The following is an 18,746-nucleotide window of genomic DNA, read 5'->3' as shown; positions in this document are numbered from 1 at the left end:
ACGCTATACTATGACTGTTTACATTTTTCGACATGCTATACTATGACTGTTTACATTTTTTGACATGCTATACTATGACTGTGTTTACATTTTTTGACATGCTATACTTTGACTGTGTTTACATTTTTGACATGCTATACTATGACTGTTTACATTTTTGACATGCTATACTATGACTGGTTACATTTGTGACATGCTATACTATGACTGGTTACATTTTTGACATGCTATACTATGACTGTTTACATTTTTCGACACGCTATACTGTGACTGTTTATTTTTCGACACGCTATACTATGACTGTTTATATTTTTCGACACGCTATACTATGACTGTTTACATTTTTCGACATGCTATACTATGACATTTTTTGACATGCTATGCTATGACTGTTTACATTTTTTGACACGCTATACTATGACTGTTTACATTTTTCGACATGCTATACTATGACTGTTTACATTTTTCGACACGCTATACTATGACTGTTTACATTTTTCGACACGCTATACTATGACTGTTTACATTTTTCGACATGCTATACTATGACATTTTTTGACATGCTATACTATGACTGTTTACATTTTTTGACATGCTATACTATGACTGTTTACATTTTTTGACATGCTATACTATGACTGTTTACATTTTTCGACACGCTATACTATGACTTCATCAACATTATTCGACATACTGTGCTATGGCATTTTCTGAAAGATTTTTCATGATATTTTTCTACTTATGTCTAAAAAGTGCTTTTTATGTGATTATTTTGCAATACTTTTTTCCTTTTTTTCAACATTCTATACTATGAAAATCCCATGTAGAAAAATTAGTGCAGTGAAGCGTAAAATGTCATTCAAGAAGTCATAAAGAAAATAATTGACTTGTCCTTGGTCTCCTCAGACGATGGTTCTGGCGAGCGGTGGGCAAGACGGCGCCATCTGCCTGTGGGACGTCCTGACAGGGAGTCGCGTCAGCCATGTTTACGGTCACCGTGGCGATGTGACGTCGCTCGTCTGCACCACCTCGTGTGTCATCAGCTCGGGACTGGATGACCTCATCTGTATCTGGGACCGCAGCACCGGGATCAAGCTCTACTCCATACAGCAGGTACAGTTCAACGCCTCATAATGGCACCAATCACCAGCAGTTTCCTTCTTAACCTTTTTTTAACTTGTGAATTAAGAATAAAAAATGCACTGCAGCTGTATCGATACTCTCGCTTACCTCCCTCTCCTCACCAGGAGGCGGGTTGCGGGGCCAGTCTGGGAGTGATCTCCGAGTCTCTCCTGGTGACGGGGGGCCAGGGCTGCGTCTCCTTCTGGGACCTGAACTTCGGCGACCTGCTGCAGACGGTCTACCTCGGCCAGAGCAGCGACGGTCAGGGTGTCCGGCAGCTGCTCGTGCTCGACAACGCCGCCATCATCTGTGACTTTGGCAGCGAACTCAGCCTGGTGTACGTTCCCTCTGTGCTGGAAAAACTAGACTGAGGAGAGACGGACGGACGGCGGTTGTTGTCAGTGGGAACAAAAAAAAACATGCGCTCAGAACATCCTTTACCCATTCTTCCTTTCGACTTTCGTTGTTTCTGACACCCAAAGGAGACACGATGACTCGACCGGTTTCCCTCTGCATAGGAAGCTCTCTTTTTTTGTGTGGATGTAATGAGGAAACAAAGAGCTGAGGACTGATTGTGCAACCTGCAGGGCGGTGACGTACTTTTGATACCGAATTGTGGACATTTTACGAGGGTCCTGAGGTCCGTTCAAGAGAAGCTGGATGTTTTACACTTAAAGAGGATCCACTAGTCACCAGTTTGTGCTTTTTATTTTAATTTTTTTAATGCGTGTTTGTTTTGTGGCTCTGCCCTCTATGCTGCTTACATGGGTGGGGCTTCACTGTGACCCCACCCGCCCAGAGAGGAAGGTAAAACTTTCTCCTTATTTTATTCTTTTTTTTAATATTCCTGCTGCCTCTTTCGCTTAAACAGCAAAGTGCAGCCACAGCGAGCTCAGGGTGAGCTGCGCAGTTATAGTGTGAGTGAGTGTGTTCTGGAGACTGAATGAATGAATCAACGCCCTTTTTATGGCATAACACTGCTGAGAACAAAAATAGATTGGTAATGCTTGAAGTGTGTGTGGGATAAGTGATGATTACTGTGTAAAGTAAACCTCCATAGGAGGCTGTTTTTATATCTATAAATCTATTATTTATTAGCGATACATTTTTTCATAACAGTTTGTTTATGAATGGCTAATCCCAGTTTTTAAACAAGACTATAACAATGTGGAAATAATGAAATAAATGTAAACCTCCGTTTTCTAAACTGCTTGAATTTTGGATGAGAATCCTGACTTTGTTCTGCACAGGCTGTCGTTAGCTGACATCATGTTTACATTGGCTGTCGTATTTTTTGAATAAATTGTGCCCTTTAGAGATTTTTTTTTTCTTTTTTAAACATTGCTGTTTACTGTAACCGGTTCAACTTCAACTGTTTCCAATCCTGGGTTTTCATTCTGACCCGTCTCGTCCGTCTGTAAACCTGCAGCCGCTCGGTGACAATGTGAAGCAATAGACAGTCAGTGTGTCAGTCAGCTAATATTACAAATAATAATATTACAGCAGTAGAGCTAGTTACCGTTAGCAGTTGTCTTGCACTGAGGAACATTATGTTCAGACTCTTATTACTTCGCACTTTTTAATTTCTACTGATGAAGTCCAAATGTGATCTCGTAACACTGGCGCGCAACAGCGTACGATACATAATACGCAGAAATAAACAGCATCCGAATAACTCATGAGACGCTTGTGGAAATGGCTTCCTGAGGTTTTACGATACTATTTGTCTAATTGGCTCATTAAGCTATTGTTAGAATCAGTTCTATATTTACGGCGAGCTAAGAGATGGAATGATGAATTACTGGTTTGTACCTCAAATCTGTTGAATACTTTGATAAAGTAATAAAACTAACAAGTCAATAGTGGGACGTTTTTATCCCGTACCAAGATGCTCAACATGAATCGCTTACTGGCAGTGAAATGAGACGATTGATACCACTCTAGTTTAGTATTAAGATAACGGTTAATTTACAGCCAGTTAGCTTAGCATAAAGACAGGACAGTGGCTGTCGGTCAGATGCTAAGTTAGTTAGTTGGTAGTTCGCTTTTCTCTCCCGTTTCCTGTCTTTGTGCTACACTTAGCTAACCTGTAAGCTCATATTTTAACTGATATGTTATTGATCTTTAACTCTGCACCAGAAAGCAAATACAAACATTTCCCATGATGTCGAACTCTTCCTTTAAAGATGGAGGGTCGGTGTGGCGCTGACTTCAATAGAGCTTAGCAATCTTAGCTTATTTTCAATGTTTTGGTTCATCACACGTTATAATAATCCATTATACAACACTACAGTTAATAATTACGCTCGATTCACGTTTAGTAAACGTTTGTTTTTGCTGCTTCTAACCTTCCTTCATTCAATTTCCTGCGGCTGCATCCTCACAATGACGACAGCTATTTAACACTTTGTGGTCCACATCTGATGCTCCGCCGGCTGCCGGAACAAGTACAAATCAGATTCTGTGTGAAATCCTCTCATCGGCTACGATGTGCGCAGGCTGTAGCAGTGGAGGTAACTTATTCACGATGTTGTAACACACGCAAGACTTTGTACTAATTTCCAAATAAAGAGGCTTTGATACCACAAGTTTGTCTGTCTACTGGATTTATTTAATTATTTTATACGATAACGAACGATTCGTGAAAGTTTACCAGAATAACTTTTTGGAATAGTCTAACTGTATTTAAGATATTTACAGTGTTACAGATGAATAAAAATAATCAACTTGGTTAAGACGTGCTGATTCGTCGCTCCTGCCTGCAACTCGCCATGCATCCATTATTCCAGGTCAACAAACCGATCGCAGAAGGGAGCGGCCGAAGAAACAACCATCACACCCTGTGGAAAAGTGTGGGGGGGGGGGGGGGGGGGGGGTTATGAAAGTGAGTGCATGCTGGGATTTTGTTTTTTTTGAGGGGCCCAGATGTGGCGCTGGGAGTGCAGAAACATCTAGAAAGAGAAGCAGCAAAGAGCGACAGGAGTGAAGGAATACAGACGAGTGCATAGCGATCGGGTCCCAGAAGCCACCAGTGATGGGAGGAGGAGTATGTTTGTGCCTCAGGTATCACCCCTCCCCCCACCACTTCAAAACTGAACCCCTACCGGGTGCCACCAGGCACGTCTTGGTAATCAACACCGCTAAAATGTCTCAAACTGTCGGGATTCAGTGCTTTAGTTTTTCTTCTTTAAAAAGCAGGATTAGAACGAGCTCCAGGCCTCCGCTGACGCCTGGTGGTAAAGTGAGAGAGAGGGGGCGGGCTCAGCGCTTGCCGAGGCTCCACAGCGGGTCCAGGCTACTGAGCGGGTCGTCTCCTTCCTCCCCTCGAGTCCCGTGGAGACCCTTACCCTCGGCCGGCTGCAGGAAGCTCTGCTTGGTCACCCGCTGCTTCCCCTTGCCCCCTCCCTCCATGGAGAAGGCCTCGGGCGTCAGCGCGGCCAGCAGCTCCAGGGACGAGGGAGCCGGGGCCGAGGAGGCCAGAGGCGGGCTGACGACGTCGGGCGTGAGCTCTGGGACCTCCTGGTGGTCGGCTGCCGGTGGCGTGGAGGGGGAGACGGCGTCCAGACCTTTGGGCGGCGGTGGAGGAGAGTGGGTCGGGGAGATGAGAGGCAGGCTGAAAGAGGAGGGAGGCTGGGGGTCTGTGGGGGGGACGGGCTCCTGGAGCGGCTGGACGTCACCCAGCGAGTCGAGGCCGGGCAGGACGGCGCCGACCGGCCCCTCCGGGCCGAAGGGGGCCTCCATGGCGGGGTCTGTGGCGCTGGGAGGCCGGATGCTGAGCTTGGCGATGGTGGCTTGGATGGAGCTGATGGGCATGTCACCGCCGAGGACGATGTCCTGCTGGGACTCCTGTCTGGAGTAAGGCTGCAGAGAGACAGGTTCAGATACAAATAAACTAATAATAATGACAATAAACTAACTAATAATAGTAATAAACTAACTAATCATGGTAATAAACCTTTATTTCTACTAGAAATAAGAGTGCCACCTCGTCTGACCACAACTCGTAGAAGTCCTTTGGAACAATCAGGTGAGCAAAATGTAAGACAACACAACATTAACACTAAAGTGAGAATGATTGAAGCTACCGGGGAATAATTCAAAGAGTTCACTCGAGGAACAACTCAGGACAGTTTGAGGACAGTTTGAATACAAAGACTTGTAAATAATAAACACTGTAGAGTCACATTAAACTTTCTCTCACTTCTCACGCGGATAGTTCTGGTTTTATTTGAAGTTCAGAGTTACAACAATATAACATGAACCATAACCAGTAAGTTTGAGTTAATTTGCTGGTACCAGATCCATATCCACAGTATTTGACCAGCTGGTGTTCTAAAGTGAGTGGTGAGTGTTGTCGCACCTTTGTGGCTGCAGAGCTGGAGGTCTTGCTGCAGGTGGCGGTCGTGATGCCGTGTCTCTGAAGGACCAGCTCAGCGTGCTTCAACACGGCCTCATAGCAGAACTTCAGGTGGAGCTGGAGACGGACAAGAGAGAATATTTAAATACGTCTTCACTCCGAGCAGTGAATGTCCATCCTGCTATTTTCACAGCGCTTGGTGAGTTTTAAAGCCAGAGTGTGATTTATAAATAAATGTAAACAATAACCATCAGCCTATGATATGAATGGAAATACAGAGCTTCTGCAGTATGTTGAGGTGTGTCTGACCTTCCCCTGCAGCATGTTCTTCCTCTGTTGTCTCATCTTCTTCACCAGCAGTGGAAGGTCTGGGATCCCGTTTCCCGCCTCCAGCTCCTGCAGCGCGGCGTACAGCAGGCAGAAGACGCCGGTGCGTCCGACGCCCGAGCTGAGGCAGACAAAGAGGACAGCCGCTGATTATTTAGCAACACTGTTTACATACATGCATATATTGTTTTCAGGAGCTATTTAGGCATCATTTCGCAATCTGAGACACACACACACACTCACCTGCAGTGCACCACGACAGGTGTGTGTGAGGGCCTCTGGTGGAGGTAGTGTCCGTGAACCTCCTGGATGAATCGCAGCAGTTTGCTCTTGCTGTCAGGAAGACCCCTGATGAAAAATATAAATAGACGATGACTCTCGAACAATGAATCCCAAAAACAAACTGTACACACCATCAGAGCCATGTGTGCGTTTCTGTGGAAACCAAAAATAAGTGTCTCACAGCTCCGGCCAGGAGGTGAACTGGACATGGACGACGGTGCGCTTCAGGCTCTGGTCGCGGTACTGCAGGCTGATCATGCGCTCCACGTGCGTGGGCGTCGTCTTCTGCGTGGTGAGGCTCAGCGTGATTGGTCCCTGAGCGAGCTGCTGGCCGCGCTCCGTCGGGAAGTAGCGCGCGACCTTTCCCTGAGAGAGATCGAGGAGACGACGTCAAAACACACACAGACGGCAACAAGAGGACAGGAGACGGACGAGGAAATGACTTTTACAGGGTATCGAACAATAGACTAGACCAGCTGAATGTCAATAGATGTCCATGAAACTAAATGTTTCAGCAAGTCTAAATATCATGAATAACAGAAAGAAAATAACCCTCTTTATTATAAATACATTGTTTTCATCACTTCCATGTTAATCCCAGCGCGGACTAAACTTAACTCCGTACCTTTTCCAGCTCCTGCTCTGAAACCAGCATCACTATCAGTGACACCTTCTGCTCGTACGCCATCAGCCAGAAGTCCGCCGCCGTGCCGGTGAGCGGAGCCTGCGTGGCGATAAGGCGTGGGCAGTACGCCGACAAGTCTTCCACGTAGCTGGCGTTGATGTAGTCGTCTTTGCCCGATTGCAGCACCACGCGGTTGAGGTCATAGGGCATGACGTCCTGGTGACGGTTCTTCATGGTGTAGCAGCGGGCGATGGCGATGGACAGTTGGCGGGCGTCCTTCTCCTGCTGGTCCTGTAGCTCTTTCCAGCGGGCGTCCAGCACCGACAGGCCACCCTCGCTCTCCGAGCGCTGCTCCAGAGAATCCACCCGGGCTCTGTAGCGCTCCAGTTCGCCGTGAAAACGGGCGACGCGCTCCGGCGCTTGGTACGGGTCACCCTGGATCAGCAGAACCCCCTGGGAGCTCTTCTTGCGACGCTCCCCATCCTGCGGGTCAGCCTTGGTGGGTTGGAGGACATTGGTGGGGGCCTTGGGGCCTCCTGGTTGACTCTCGGGGCTCGAAGAGAGGAGGTCATCTGTGCTTGAGTTCTGGCGCTGAAACAACGATGTGGAGGGAGAGACAGCGGAGGGAAGAGTGGGAGGAGCTGCGCCTCCAGGGGCGGGGGCTGGCGTGGGTCTCTGCTGGGGGTTCAGACTCAGAGAAGTAGGACCTGGAGAGGGAGATGGGGAGGGGGAAGGCGAAGGGGAAGGATGGACAGCGCTGGGTGGTTGAGCCGCTGGAGGACCTCCGGGAGCCGGCTGGATCATGTGCTGTGCGTCGGGGACGTGTGGAGCACTTGGAGGCACATTAGCTCCTGGAGCTGAAGGATACATAGTGGAGGGCTGCGGGTGGGTCATGGGAAGAGGAGCCTGAGGTTGTTGGGGAGCTGCAGGCTGTGGAGCCAGAGGCTGCTGAGGCATCATGGGAGCCCCTCCAGGGTAGCACACTCCCCCAGAATGAGGGGGCTGAGTCTGGGGCTGGATGGGAATCCGCATGGGCTGTTGGGGCATGTTTGGTATCGGCGGCTGTCCGGGATGGGGGTGATGTTGTGGGGGTAGTGCACTGGGAGGCATCTGTGGCATTGGGCCCCTTGGCAGGTGGACCTGAGGACCGTGGGCCATGTGAGCTTGTGAGGCTGGAGGCATCTGAGGCCGCAGGGTCGGGTGAATGGGGTGACTTGTAGGGGGGATGTAGTTCTGCGAGACTGGCGGCATTGGATGACTTGCGGGGGCCATTTGTGCTCTGGGACCACCTGGTATCTGCATCTGTGGGTGGGGCGGAATGTGCTGGGCATTAGGGGGCATTGAGATTTGTTGATGTTGTGGCATCATGTGCTGGTGAGGGAGTCCAGGGGGCATCTGTTGGTGGGGATGGGGCAGGTAGGGCTGAGACACAGGGGGTGCTGGCTGAGAAGTTGGGGGCATGTGTGGATGTACATGCTGAGGTGGCCTCTGCATGGAGCCTGGAATCATCTGAGGGTGATGCTGGGGTGCATAGCCCGGTGCAGCCTGGTAGCCTTGGGGGAGCTGAGGCTGGGGCTGATAGCCATTTTGTTGATGTGGCTGCAGCTGCCCCGGGAACACCTGCTGGTAATGGGGAGGAACGCCAGGCTGAGGGGGCATATATCCATGATGGTAGCCTTGCTGAGCCTGGAGATGAGGGTGAGGACCAGGCATAGCCTTTGGCCCAGGCTGGTACCCCTGAGGCAGTGGATGCCCGATGGGCTGAGGGTACGGCTGTTTCTGCTGCTGTGGTTGCGGTGGTGGGCCTTGAACGGGCATTCCTGGTCGGGGCATGAACTGGGGGTAGGCCCCCATCTGTGGCGGTACATTGTAGCCAGTAGAGGCTGCAGGAGGGACATGGTGGTGTTGTGGTGCCGGGGCGTAGCCGGGGATAGGGGCCTGGATGTGATCCACGATGGTGGTAGAAGGCCGGACTGGGGTCGGGGCTACGAGGCCAGGTTGGGGGGCTTGAGGATGGGGTGGCCGATAACCTGACGGAGGCATCTGTGCAGTCATCTGAGGGAGGGGTCCGTGTGGCAGCGGTCCAGAAGTAGGAAACTGAGCGATCCGCGCCAGGAGCTCTGGAGGAGGCAGGTTGGCAGGGAAGCGAGCAAGACCAGCAGCTGGAGCACCAGGCCAAGGCTGAGAGCTCGCGGTAGGGGGCATGAAGGCTTCGGGACCGGGAAGACGAGCGGCGGAGGAGGGGAAAGAGGACATGTCAGGGGGGAGGCTGCGGAGCTCTTCGGGTAGGTCGCCCCCCAAGGCCAAGATGGCTGCACTCAGCTGGGCCAACTCTGCATCATCCAGGCTGGAGCCGGCCGAGTGGACATCCGAAGCCTTTGGCTTCAGGGAGGGCTTGGCTGCCGTTGGTCGTACTGGAGGCTTCTTCTGGATCTCTCTGAGGAGGACACAAACAAACGGAGAGTGTCGGTAAATGAAGGATCTGACGGCACAAAACCAGATCCTCATTGTGCGAGTAATCCACCACAACTCTAAATACAGCTTTCTTGTATTTCAGATTTCAAAACTTTCAAGAACCTCACTCCTGCAATTAAAACTTTATCGTTATAAATGTGTGCCTCACCTTTCCAAGGCGGGCTTCCTCTCCTCGGCCCTGGTCTGACACAGGGTCTTCGCTCGCTCCAGCAGACAGGACGCTTTGGCCTCCAGGTCGTCGTAGAACTCCTTCCCCTCCTGAGACTTCTTCATCAGGTCCTCGTAGGCTTCGTAGGAGCCCACCAGTCCCTGGATGGTGCCGTTCCACTGCTGCTCCGTCTGGCTCAGGCCCTTACGGACCGAGGCGTACTGGACGTTGGCCTCCGTCAGGGCCTTCAGGATGTTCTCCTGCGCTGCCAGGTTCTGTTCGATGTGCACCTTCACCTGCTCGTACTTCTTCAGCTGCTCCTCAAATGTACGCTGAAAGGACGCCGTTTAGTTAGAGGTGTCAGCGTAATGCTTTTTAAAAAAGACTTACGATACTTCAGCCACAAGCGGACACAAAACCTACTGGCTCTGGTGCAATTTTAAGCTCTCTTCCTTGAAGTTACAATCTGCATTGGCTTTAGGGAGTCACAGGTCAGCCACATACCCTCATGTCTGCCCTCTCTGTGGTGACGAGGGTGGAGGTGATGTCGTCCTGCTGGATTAGGTCGCGGAGTTGATTCTCCAAAGAGCTTCTCTGTTCCCTCATCTCCTGCACCTTCCCCAGGATCCGCTTCATACACTGCAGCCCTGCTACTTCCTCTGCACGCATACAGAAAACGACTTTCATCAAACTTTCATTCAACTAAATGAGGCTACTGTGCTAAACCTTCTACGTCACACACACACCCTCACCTTCGCTGAGCTGGGGCCGGGGCAGGGCCTCCTTCAGGCTGTCCAGTGGCCCCCCCAGCAGACGCAGGTTGCTGATGTGCAGGTGCATGGCCCGGTGGAGCTCCGTGTTGGTAAAACTGGCCTTCTCGTGGGCCTCCATGTACTTCTCCAGGTCCCTGCGGATCTCAGCCAGAGCCTGGGCCTGCGCTGCCGGGTGCACCTCGCCCGCAGCGGGACCGCCCACCTCCTGGAGCGCTCGCCTGCCGGCCTCGTCCACCGCCAGGACGTCTCTTATCTCCTTCAGCGAAGACTCCACGTCGGTGAAGACGCCCGAGAGCCCTACGGAGGCAAGAAGATGTGACGGCCGTTATTTACCCTGAAGCTGCAGAGAACACACAAACAATCATGAAAATATGGCAAAAAAAAAAACACGACTTAGAATAATTTCTCCCACAGTTTGGAATGTGAGTTTACTGTATATTGAAACTTGTATGCATATGATTAATGTAATTGTCAAAACAAATATAACGTTAAAGTTATTCTCAAAATAGTCAAGGTTTTTCTTCAGAACGTCCGTTTGTTAATTTGTTTTGGCTAATCAGGGACAATTAGACCATAAATCAAGGCGTGTGTGTGTGTGTGTGTGTGTGTGTGTGTGTGTGTGTGTGTGTGTGTGTGTGTGCGTGTGCGTGTGTGCGCGCTGACCCTGCATGGACTGGATGAGGCTCTTGACGGTGTCGGGTCGGACACTGAGAGCAGCACACTTCTCCATCAGGACCGGAGGGATGTGGCTGTACATGTCCAGGTTGTCCACCGACTCCGGCTCCAAGCCCAGAGAGTCCATGAACTGCCTGCAGGAGGAGACGAGACAGTGAGGTCTGGTTAAATCACAATGATGACAACAATTCTGTTCCTTTCAGTACATCTCTTTTACTGTTGAGGATGAAAAAGGTACCAACATCTGGAAAACGATGGATTCTTAAAGCAAGATGTCCACTGATTTTAGATTCAATTTATATTCATATTCTTTAAGAAACTTTTATAGACCAATCAATAAATTCAGCAGTTCATTTGATGATGAAAATAATCATCATTTGGAGTCCTAAATTGAAAAAAGCTGATTTAGAATTTCAATGCCAAAGTTATGAATAACTTAGCTCATTTATTTAGCAGAAAAGCTCCTTATGCTCTCACACACACACACACACACACACACACACACACTCACACACACACACACACTCACTCTAGTGTTTCATTCCTGCTCTCGATCTTGATCATGACGTCCCTCAGCAGCTTGGCCTTCTCCTCACTGGAAAAAGAAAACATAACCGCAGACATCAGCAAACTGAACTCGCTCTTCTTCACTTGTCTAATACTTGGCGTCCACTGAAGGTGCCAACCTGTACAGCGAGGAGGCCTCGTGGGCGGCCATTGGCACCAACTTGGCGAACAGGTCTGGTCCAGTAACACTGGGGTCTGTGGGGTTGACTGGCAGAGCTTTCACCAGTGGGGCACCTTGGGAGGACACGGGGCAGCTGGTTTTACCGGCATCACAGTAACACATGAGCTCGACTTTGCAGAGGATCGATCAACCGAACACGAGGGACCAAAATCAACAGCAGGAGAGCTACAGCCGCTCTAGTTTGTCCTCTTAACAGCAGCCAGCCGGTTTAAGAACCAATGATAGCATTTTGGATAAAAGGCAAGATCTTAAATTAGTGAAACCTGGTGAGTCACATAGCTGCACAAACCAGTAGCACACCCAGCTCAACAAGTCCATAGACACACAACACAGAACAATGCATACATACCGGTACATGCAACAAACTACATCTATATGCAAAGGCTGCTTTGCATGCACACGTGATAAAGACGGTGCAGGAGAACCCACTGCAGCTTCTTGCCGTTACCTTTGACCGAGGCCAGAGTCTCCAGAGAAGGAACCGTCTCGTGATAGATGAAGTCATTGTCCTTTTTGGCTGAATTAAACCTGCGGGTGAAAAAGACAACGTTCTAACTAGAACTGTATTTCTGCAGCTTTTGATTTAAGAGTAAGACACCAGTGAAATAACACGAGAGTTATTGCTCACTTTCCCCCGATAACGTCCATGGTGAACCTCAAGGCGTCTTGCACGCTGTCAGGTTGTCCCTGGTTGTACCAAGAAAACACAAAACTAAAGACGGGGTTGCGGTGACACTAAATCATCTAATCGTGCGATGCAGGGTCGCATTCTACCTTTGCCAGCTTGATGGCTTCGGTGAGCTTGTCCAGAGAGCTCTGCAGGTATGCCAACTGATGGAAACAGAACATTTAGGTGAGCAACAGGAGGACACGCAGGGGAGAGGAAAACTGGAGTGAGATAGAGAATACATCGAGACATTTAGCAGGAGGGAAGGCAGCTTACTAAGACTGTAAAACTAGCTTACAGAAGCTTCATTTCACAAAGAAAGACGTCAACAGTGCTGGTTGTAATGTCTGTAAAATGCTTATTTATAAGAAGGGTGGAAACACCAGCAATAAGCGGAAACATCCTTCTACGCAACATGGGCTTACACATGGTGTCAATATCAATCCCTAATTGTGAACCAAAATCAAAGTGAATTTGCTGCAGCTTTTGTGACAAGTGGAGCAAAACCTTCAGAGTATTTCTGTGCTGCTGTGAGATGAAATAGTGGTCTCGCTGAGCGTGATACACAGTGTTGAGGCTTTACAGACAGAAAACTGATGGAAAATTAGCAAGATTTATTTCTGTATTTCTTGCAGAAACTAGTATATGTTTAATTACTTGCAAGATCTCGCAAAGTATTGCAAGAAACGGTTTAATTCCCCAGAGACACGTTCATTTCTGTCTGGAACAATGCTGTGATCAGCAGCACATCGACAGTGGAAGGAAAAAACAAATCCTAGTTTGGAAATTTGGTCCTACCCGCTCTCCGTACTTCTGCTGCTCCTCGGCCTGTTTCCCCATGTGAAGCTGTGAAAAGAACAAACTAAACTGTTACTAAATAATCAAATGACAACACACAGACACGTTCATACACTCTCGCTCGCTCGCTCTCTCGCTCTCTTTAGACTCACATGTGCAATAGAAGCAAAGTAGTAGATCTTCATCTGGACCAGTTTCTTCCAGTCTTTCTGAATCTTTCCCAGCATGGACACCGTCTCAGAGTTCTCCAGCGCCCTGCAGGCCTCTTTATAGTAATCCACCACCTGCAGCACCACATCCACTTATAAACCTCCAACATTGGAATCATTGATTGACATGATGCGATAGAATTAAATGAGATTCATATCTAATGGTAAGAAGCTGACCTGAGCGCTGATGCGAGCCACCAGAAAGCTCTTCCTGTTGTCCAACATGGACTTCTCCAGAAGACACTCCTGAGCCTGACCCTGAGAGGCAGATACACACAGCTGGATGAGACATGTCTCTATGTGTGTGTGTGTGCGTGCGTGTCACCTACCAGCATGAGGTTGATGCTGAGGTTAAGGATCTGGTGGCTCATGTCCACGCTGAAGTTGTGGCTGAAATGGTCTCTCAGGTAGGAGAAAGCCCCCGCCGAGCACTGGAAGTGCGTACACGACACCTTCATCCCCTGGACGGAGAGCAGAGAGTCAGCGGGACTGTGTGACACTGTGTGTGTGTGTGTGTGTGTGTGTGTGTGTGTGTGTGTGTGTGTGTGTGTGTGTGTGTGTGTGTGTGTGTGTGCGTGTGTCTCACCTCCTCAGATACCCTGTTGTCCATGGCTCCCAACATGGAGTGCAGGGCCCCTACGGAGAATCCACAGATAGGTTCTGTTCAGTTTCACGCTCATGAATCCAGAAATACTTGAATACTTTTCCATGCATTTGGCTGCAGTTTTCATTGCAGTGAGCAACTTTTCAGTTTTCTGAGGGCATTTCTGTTGTTTGATAAAGAACAGTTGCTAGAAACAGAAATCCAGTTGGAGTTACAATGAAAGTCATGATGTAGCCATGTGGCTAGGGGTCTGATTTGATCGTCTTATGACGGAGCTCTGAAGGAAGGACGGTGCGCTTGAACTGAATTGAGGACACAGGCGTGGCATGGGAATTTCAAAATAAAGGCGTATCTTAAAGACGAGTACGATATGTACGAACGTTTTATATCAACGTTATTGAATTGTTTTGACTAAGATTTCTTTGATGCTGATTGACTTACTTCATATAAACTTAAAGTCACATCTCTGGTAAACACAAAAACTAAAATGGTGCTTTTGTGTAAACTACAGATCTGTCGATTAAATCAACTAATTGATTAGTCAGCACAATGTTCATGTAACATGTTCCAGCTTCTGCTGATCTTACATTACAGTGAACTGAATATCTTTGGGTTTTCTACCGTTGATTAGAAGAGAAAAGCTATTTGGAGACCTCACCTCAACCGTTGGTGCCTTTCACCGGAAGTTTAATTGAACAATCGATTAATCAGGAAAATAATCAGCAGATCAAATGCAACTGCAGAGGAGCTCCATGTAAAAAGAAGCAATCAACACGCGAGTTAGTTTTAGCTGTTTTAAGGGCTTCTGACCAAAACATCACAGCTTTTAGGATTTAAATTAGTGACGTCACAAATTGTATTTTAACCAGTTCACACAGAAAATTATAGAATCTTACAGTTTGGTTGTGTTAACCGGTCGAGTGTAAAACAAGAAGACGATGAATTGCTCGACATGGCTTGACTCACCTAGATTGTAGAGGATGCAGGCTTGCTCGTAGCTGATGTCATCGTGGGTGACTGTTTTTCCAGAGAAAATCTCCGTCCTGCAACCAAACAAAAGATTAATTCAGGATTTATTACAGAGTACAACATTAAAATACAATAGAGTGAGTGTGTATACAAACACACAATAGAGTGAGTGTGTATACAAACACACAATAGAGTGAGTGTGTATACAAACACACAAACGTTTTGTTAACAGTGAGGATCATTTGAAAAATTAAACAGCGACGATGTTAGACATACTAGTTATACACCATCTTACAAATCATGTGCTCAAGAAATCACAGAAGAGAAGTTCAAGATTTTCATCATTATTATTAAACAAAAGGTTCATATCGGCAAATAAAAACGCAGTTATCAGGTGTGTGTGTGTGTGTGTGTGTGTGTGTGTGTGTGTGTGTGTGTGTGTGTGTGTGTGTGTGAGAGACTACCATGAGATGGGTACAGCAGCCTCCTGGCCCGTTCCCATGGGCACTCGGCTCTGGACGTAATGCAGCTGGCCGAAGTACTTCCTCAGCGTGCTGCATCCCTCGAAGTCTCTCGTCACGTTCACCGCACTCTGTGAAACAAATCGACCATCATAACCATATATTTGAAAACACGTACAGCTTAATTGTAACATATGTTGAGACCAAACATGTAATTTATAGGAAAACATGAATAGTATATTCTGCATGTCTTCATAGTTAACATGCATCAAATACACTGATCTCATATTGTAGGCGTGTCTAATTTCCCAAGCTTTGTCACTCTCATTGTCATCAAACCAACGAAAAATAATCAGGATATTTTTGTTCTGCATTCTTACAAAGGTTCATCATGTAAAGTAGCCTGAGCTAATTGCACAGAGCTGGCTGTAGCATGTACCGCTACGTCCTGAAAAACCATCACCATCCGGGTGAAACACTAAGTGTTCATGGAGTCACGTTTAATCAGCTGTTCTTCACCGCTGCAGCTACAGAATCACAGCGGCTGCAAACTCACTGTGACCCAACCACAGCATGTAATCCTTTCTTTACAGTAGTTTTAGTATTTAACGTTTAGGACGAATCAGTCTCTTCGTGGCGTTTCCAAAGAGCTCTTTTTTAGATTTCCTCTGGACTTGGATGGATGTGTGACCCGGCACACAAACAGTACAGAGAGTAAAACAAAGCACATATCACTTCGTGGTCAGATTGAGCTTTTAACTGCACTCATCTGCCATTAGAATGTCCCTCAGGAAATAAAACGAAACACGCGCACACCCACCCGAGGGAACCGAGGCCTGGAACCAGGGAACTGTTGTTGTTCTTTGCTGTATTAAAAGTGACACATCTAATCAAAACATCTGCTGATGTTTCACACACAACCCACCTGCCGCAGAGTCTCCAGTTTCTTCAGCTGTTCGTTGTAGTTGTCTGGATTCTCTCCATAATTCTTCAAGATGAACTGGAGGAAAGGAGAGAAATCTTTAAATAAATATGTTATGAAGGCTTCGGCTTTAACAATACAATATCAGACATGAAGGAGAACCGTTAACAGTCACTTCAAATGTCTCTAAACCGACCCTAATTCATCAATATGCTAATCTTTTGCCCTGAGCATGAGACTAGATCTTGAATTTATAGCCTCTGGAGTTCTCCCATCATGCATTGCAAAGGCTTTCCTCGTCCCCTTGAGCACACTTTAACAAGCACGCAAGCTCCTTAATGGAGGTGAGCAACCCTGCAGACGTTCTCGTTGTATTTTACTGGTGCTTCTGTTTCTGTCTATGGTGAAATCATGGACAACAGGAGAGTCACAGGCATCCTGGAAAGAAAGCACAATGACACAACAACAACAACACAGGCAGCCATTGTCCCGACTTCCACAAGACAAATATGAGCTATTCTGCCTTTTGTCCGCGTAATCAAATGAAAGTTTAACTAAATTAGGTATAATTTTAACTGATAATCGAGGCAGTTTGCCTGTAAGAAATGTACCGTTAACCTCTTATATGTTAGTTCAATACTACCTGTAGACCTCAGATATTAATATTGAGGTTAGAAGTCACTTCATCTTGACATTTGCAGACACAAGTGAAGCAGCATTCTTAGATAACGGTGTTGTGGGCAGTCGATTGCAAAATCCCTCACAGGAGTATTACCAAGAGGAGTTACAGTAACCCAAGAGGGCACAGAGCTGGTATTTAATCTGCACCAGGAAGGTGCTGGGAAATGGTTGAGAAAGAAAACGCAAGAAGCATTTGAATAATTGGCATTTTCTTTCTTGTAAACATCACACACACCGTTTAGCTTGGAAGTAGGATGAGCTTTTCAGTGTTGTCATCTATGTGAAACCCCTTTTGTAAACATCAGGTAGTTATATCATTATAATGTGAAAACATATATCTCCTCTTGTCTTTTGTGTTCACTTTGTTGTCTTCCTTATTTTCTATTTTACACGACTCTTAATCACCTGCTTGTGTCAGACAGGTAACAGGTATAACTTAGCCACTACTTTACTTTATCTTGAAGGTGTTGACTCTGCTGTGACATGCAAATTAAATATTTAGTATTTGATAAGTGTTTCCTTTGGCAGGGATTCTAGGTCACACTGCTGTAGGCAGGTACACGTGACAATGAGATCACTGTTTATTATTCTCCATGTCGACTGACTGGGCCGAGAGGAACCACGGCTCGTTACTTCGGCCTTTAACGCGTTAAACAGGTTTATTTACGAGTAACTGTTAAGTTAGCCACTTTACTGAAGTGCTGACGCTACTTATTAACTTCGACATGAGCTGCTAGCTTATTATTATATTAGCTAGCGTGAAGCTAACGTTAGCAAAAGAAAGGCGGTGGTCGCTGGGAGATTTATTCAGATTATTAACTAGCTGGCCAGGTTAAGAAATATCCCGGCATGCAGTGTGTGTTTTTAACGGTGGCTAACGTGGGCTTCTTTATTGGGTTATCCAGTCGTCCATAATCCCTGTTTGGTTGACTTTCGACCTCAGCCCTGTTGCTTCCATTTCCCCACCCCAGCTCACCTGCTTGACGGCCGGGCTGAACTGGAACTCCCCAGCCTCCTTCAGATCCAGCCAGATCATCGGCATCCGGGGAACCGCCTCCATCGCGGCACCGAGTCCTCACGCGACTGTCGGCCGTTACAGTGTCAAAACCCACGTCGGTAGTTTTGTGTACGTTAACGAAGAAAAAGCTTTCCTCCAAACAACTGTGTCATGTATCCATTTACACCTCAACCGGAAGCTGGTTGCACGTGACGTAAACTCGCTATATCCGCCGTGTGGGTTTGTGGGAAATGTAGTCCGTCCTCTCCCATTTCTGCCCAAAGACCAGAGGGGAAATTGCCACAACATTTGTTTTGATTAATCTAAATTCTTGAAATCAAGTCCGCACATACTTTGGCCAATTATCTAACAGTATAACAAGGAAACTTTTAGATAACATGAAAAATTACACTTTTATCAGTTGTCAAAGTCAGAAACTTTAAAAAATGTAGGTAACATTGCACTGTAACATTAAATTTGTTATGTGTTTACAGATACCAAATACTTTTGTTTTTTTCCTGAAATAAAATTAATAAATATATAGGGAAACAACAGTAGTCACATGTAACTAGATATAGTATGTTAAGAAACAATCACTTCAGAGCCAAATCGTTTAACCGGTTTTTACATTTTCTTTAGATTAGTTTAGTTTCAGACCAGAGAACATTTCCACCAGTGCAATATTTCAACCATGAACCTGCATGGTTGTATGTAGACATGGTGAACTCATTGGAAAGCAGTTTGCTTACATTTTTATTTGTAGGAATAAATTATTTTGGCAGACACCAACATCCTTAAAGTCATGCTAAAAAATGTTTTTACATCAAATTGATGTCATGGGAAAATGTATTGTTTTTATTTATTTATCTTAACAAAATCCTCCGTAGCCAATGCAATGGAATCGGT

General features: G+C 46.9%; 2 protein-coding genes across 3 annotated transcripts in view; one reads left to right on the top strand and one right to left on the bottom strand.

Annotated features, from left to right (window-relative positions):
* The window catches only part of scap (SREBF chaperone), a 45,177-nt gene extending 41,478 nt beyond the window's left edge, over positions 1-3,699 (top strand). For both annotated transcript variants that reach the window (XM_079275179.1, XM_079275180.1), the window contains exons 22-23: positions 907-1,113; positions 1,248-3,699. In XM_079275179.1, the coding sequence (XP_079131305.1) occupies positions 907-1,113; positions 1,248-1,493 (453 nt within the window). In that variant the 3' untranslated portion in view covers positions 1,494-3,699. The remainder of the gene's footprint in view (positions 1-906; positions 1,114-1,247) is intronic.
* Positions 3,700-3,727: 28 nt separating this feature from the next.
* Positions 3,728-18,014, bottom strand: ptpn23a (protein tyrosine phosphatase, non-receptor type 23, a). The gene is made up of 24 exons (XM_079275178.1): positions 17,820-18,014; positions 16,166-16,240; positions 15,244-15,371; positions 14,777-14,853; positions 13,793-13,842; positions 13,536-13,667; positions 13,384-13,464; positions 13,150-13,281; positions 12,998-13,045; positions 12,307-12,363; positions 12,161-12,219; positions 11,981-12,060; positions 11,471-11,585; positions 11,314-11,379; positions 10,773-10,918; positions 10,089-10,406; positions 9,841-9,995; positions 9,337-9,668; positions 6,714-9,150; positions 6,270-6,454; positions 6,050-6,154; positions 5,789-5,927; positions 5,483-5,596; positions 3,728-4,983 (listed from the first exon to the last, which is right to left on the bottom strand). The coding sequence occupies exons 1-24, from the start codon at positions 17,901-17,903 to the stop codon at positions 4,384-4,386; spliced, it is 5,715 nt and encodes a 1,904-aa protein (XP_079131304.1). The 5' UTR covers positions 17,904-18,014; the 3' UTR covers positions 3,728-4,383.
* Positions 18,015-18,746: the final 732 nt, after the last annotated feature.

The sequence above is a fragment of the Melanostigma gelatinosum genome (assembly GCF_949748355.1).
Source record: "Melanostigma gelatinosum genome assembly, chromosome: 9".
NCBI lineage: Eukaryota > Metazoa > Chordata > Actinopteri > Perciformes > Zoarcidae > Melanostigma > Melanostigma gelatinosum.
The sequence above is the reverse complement of the archived record's forward strand: the minus strand, read 5'-3'. Positions and strand labels throughout refer to the sequence as shown.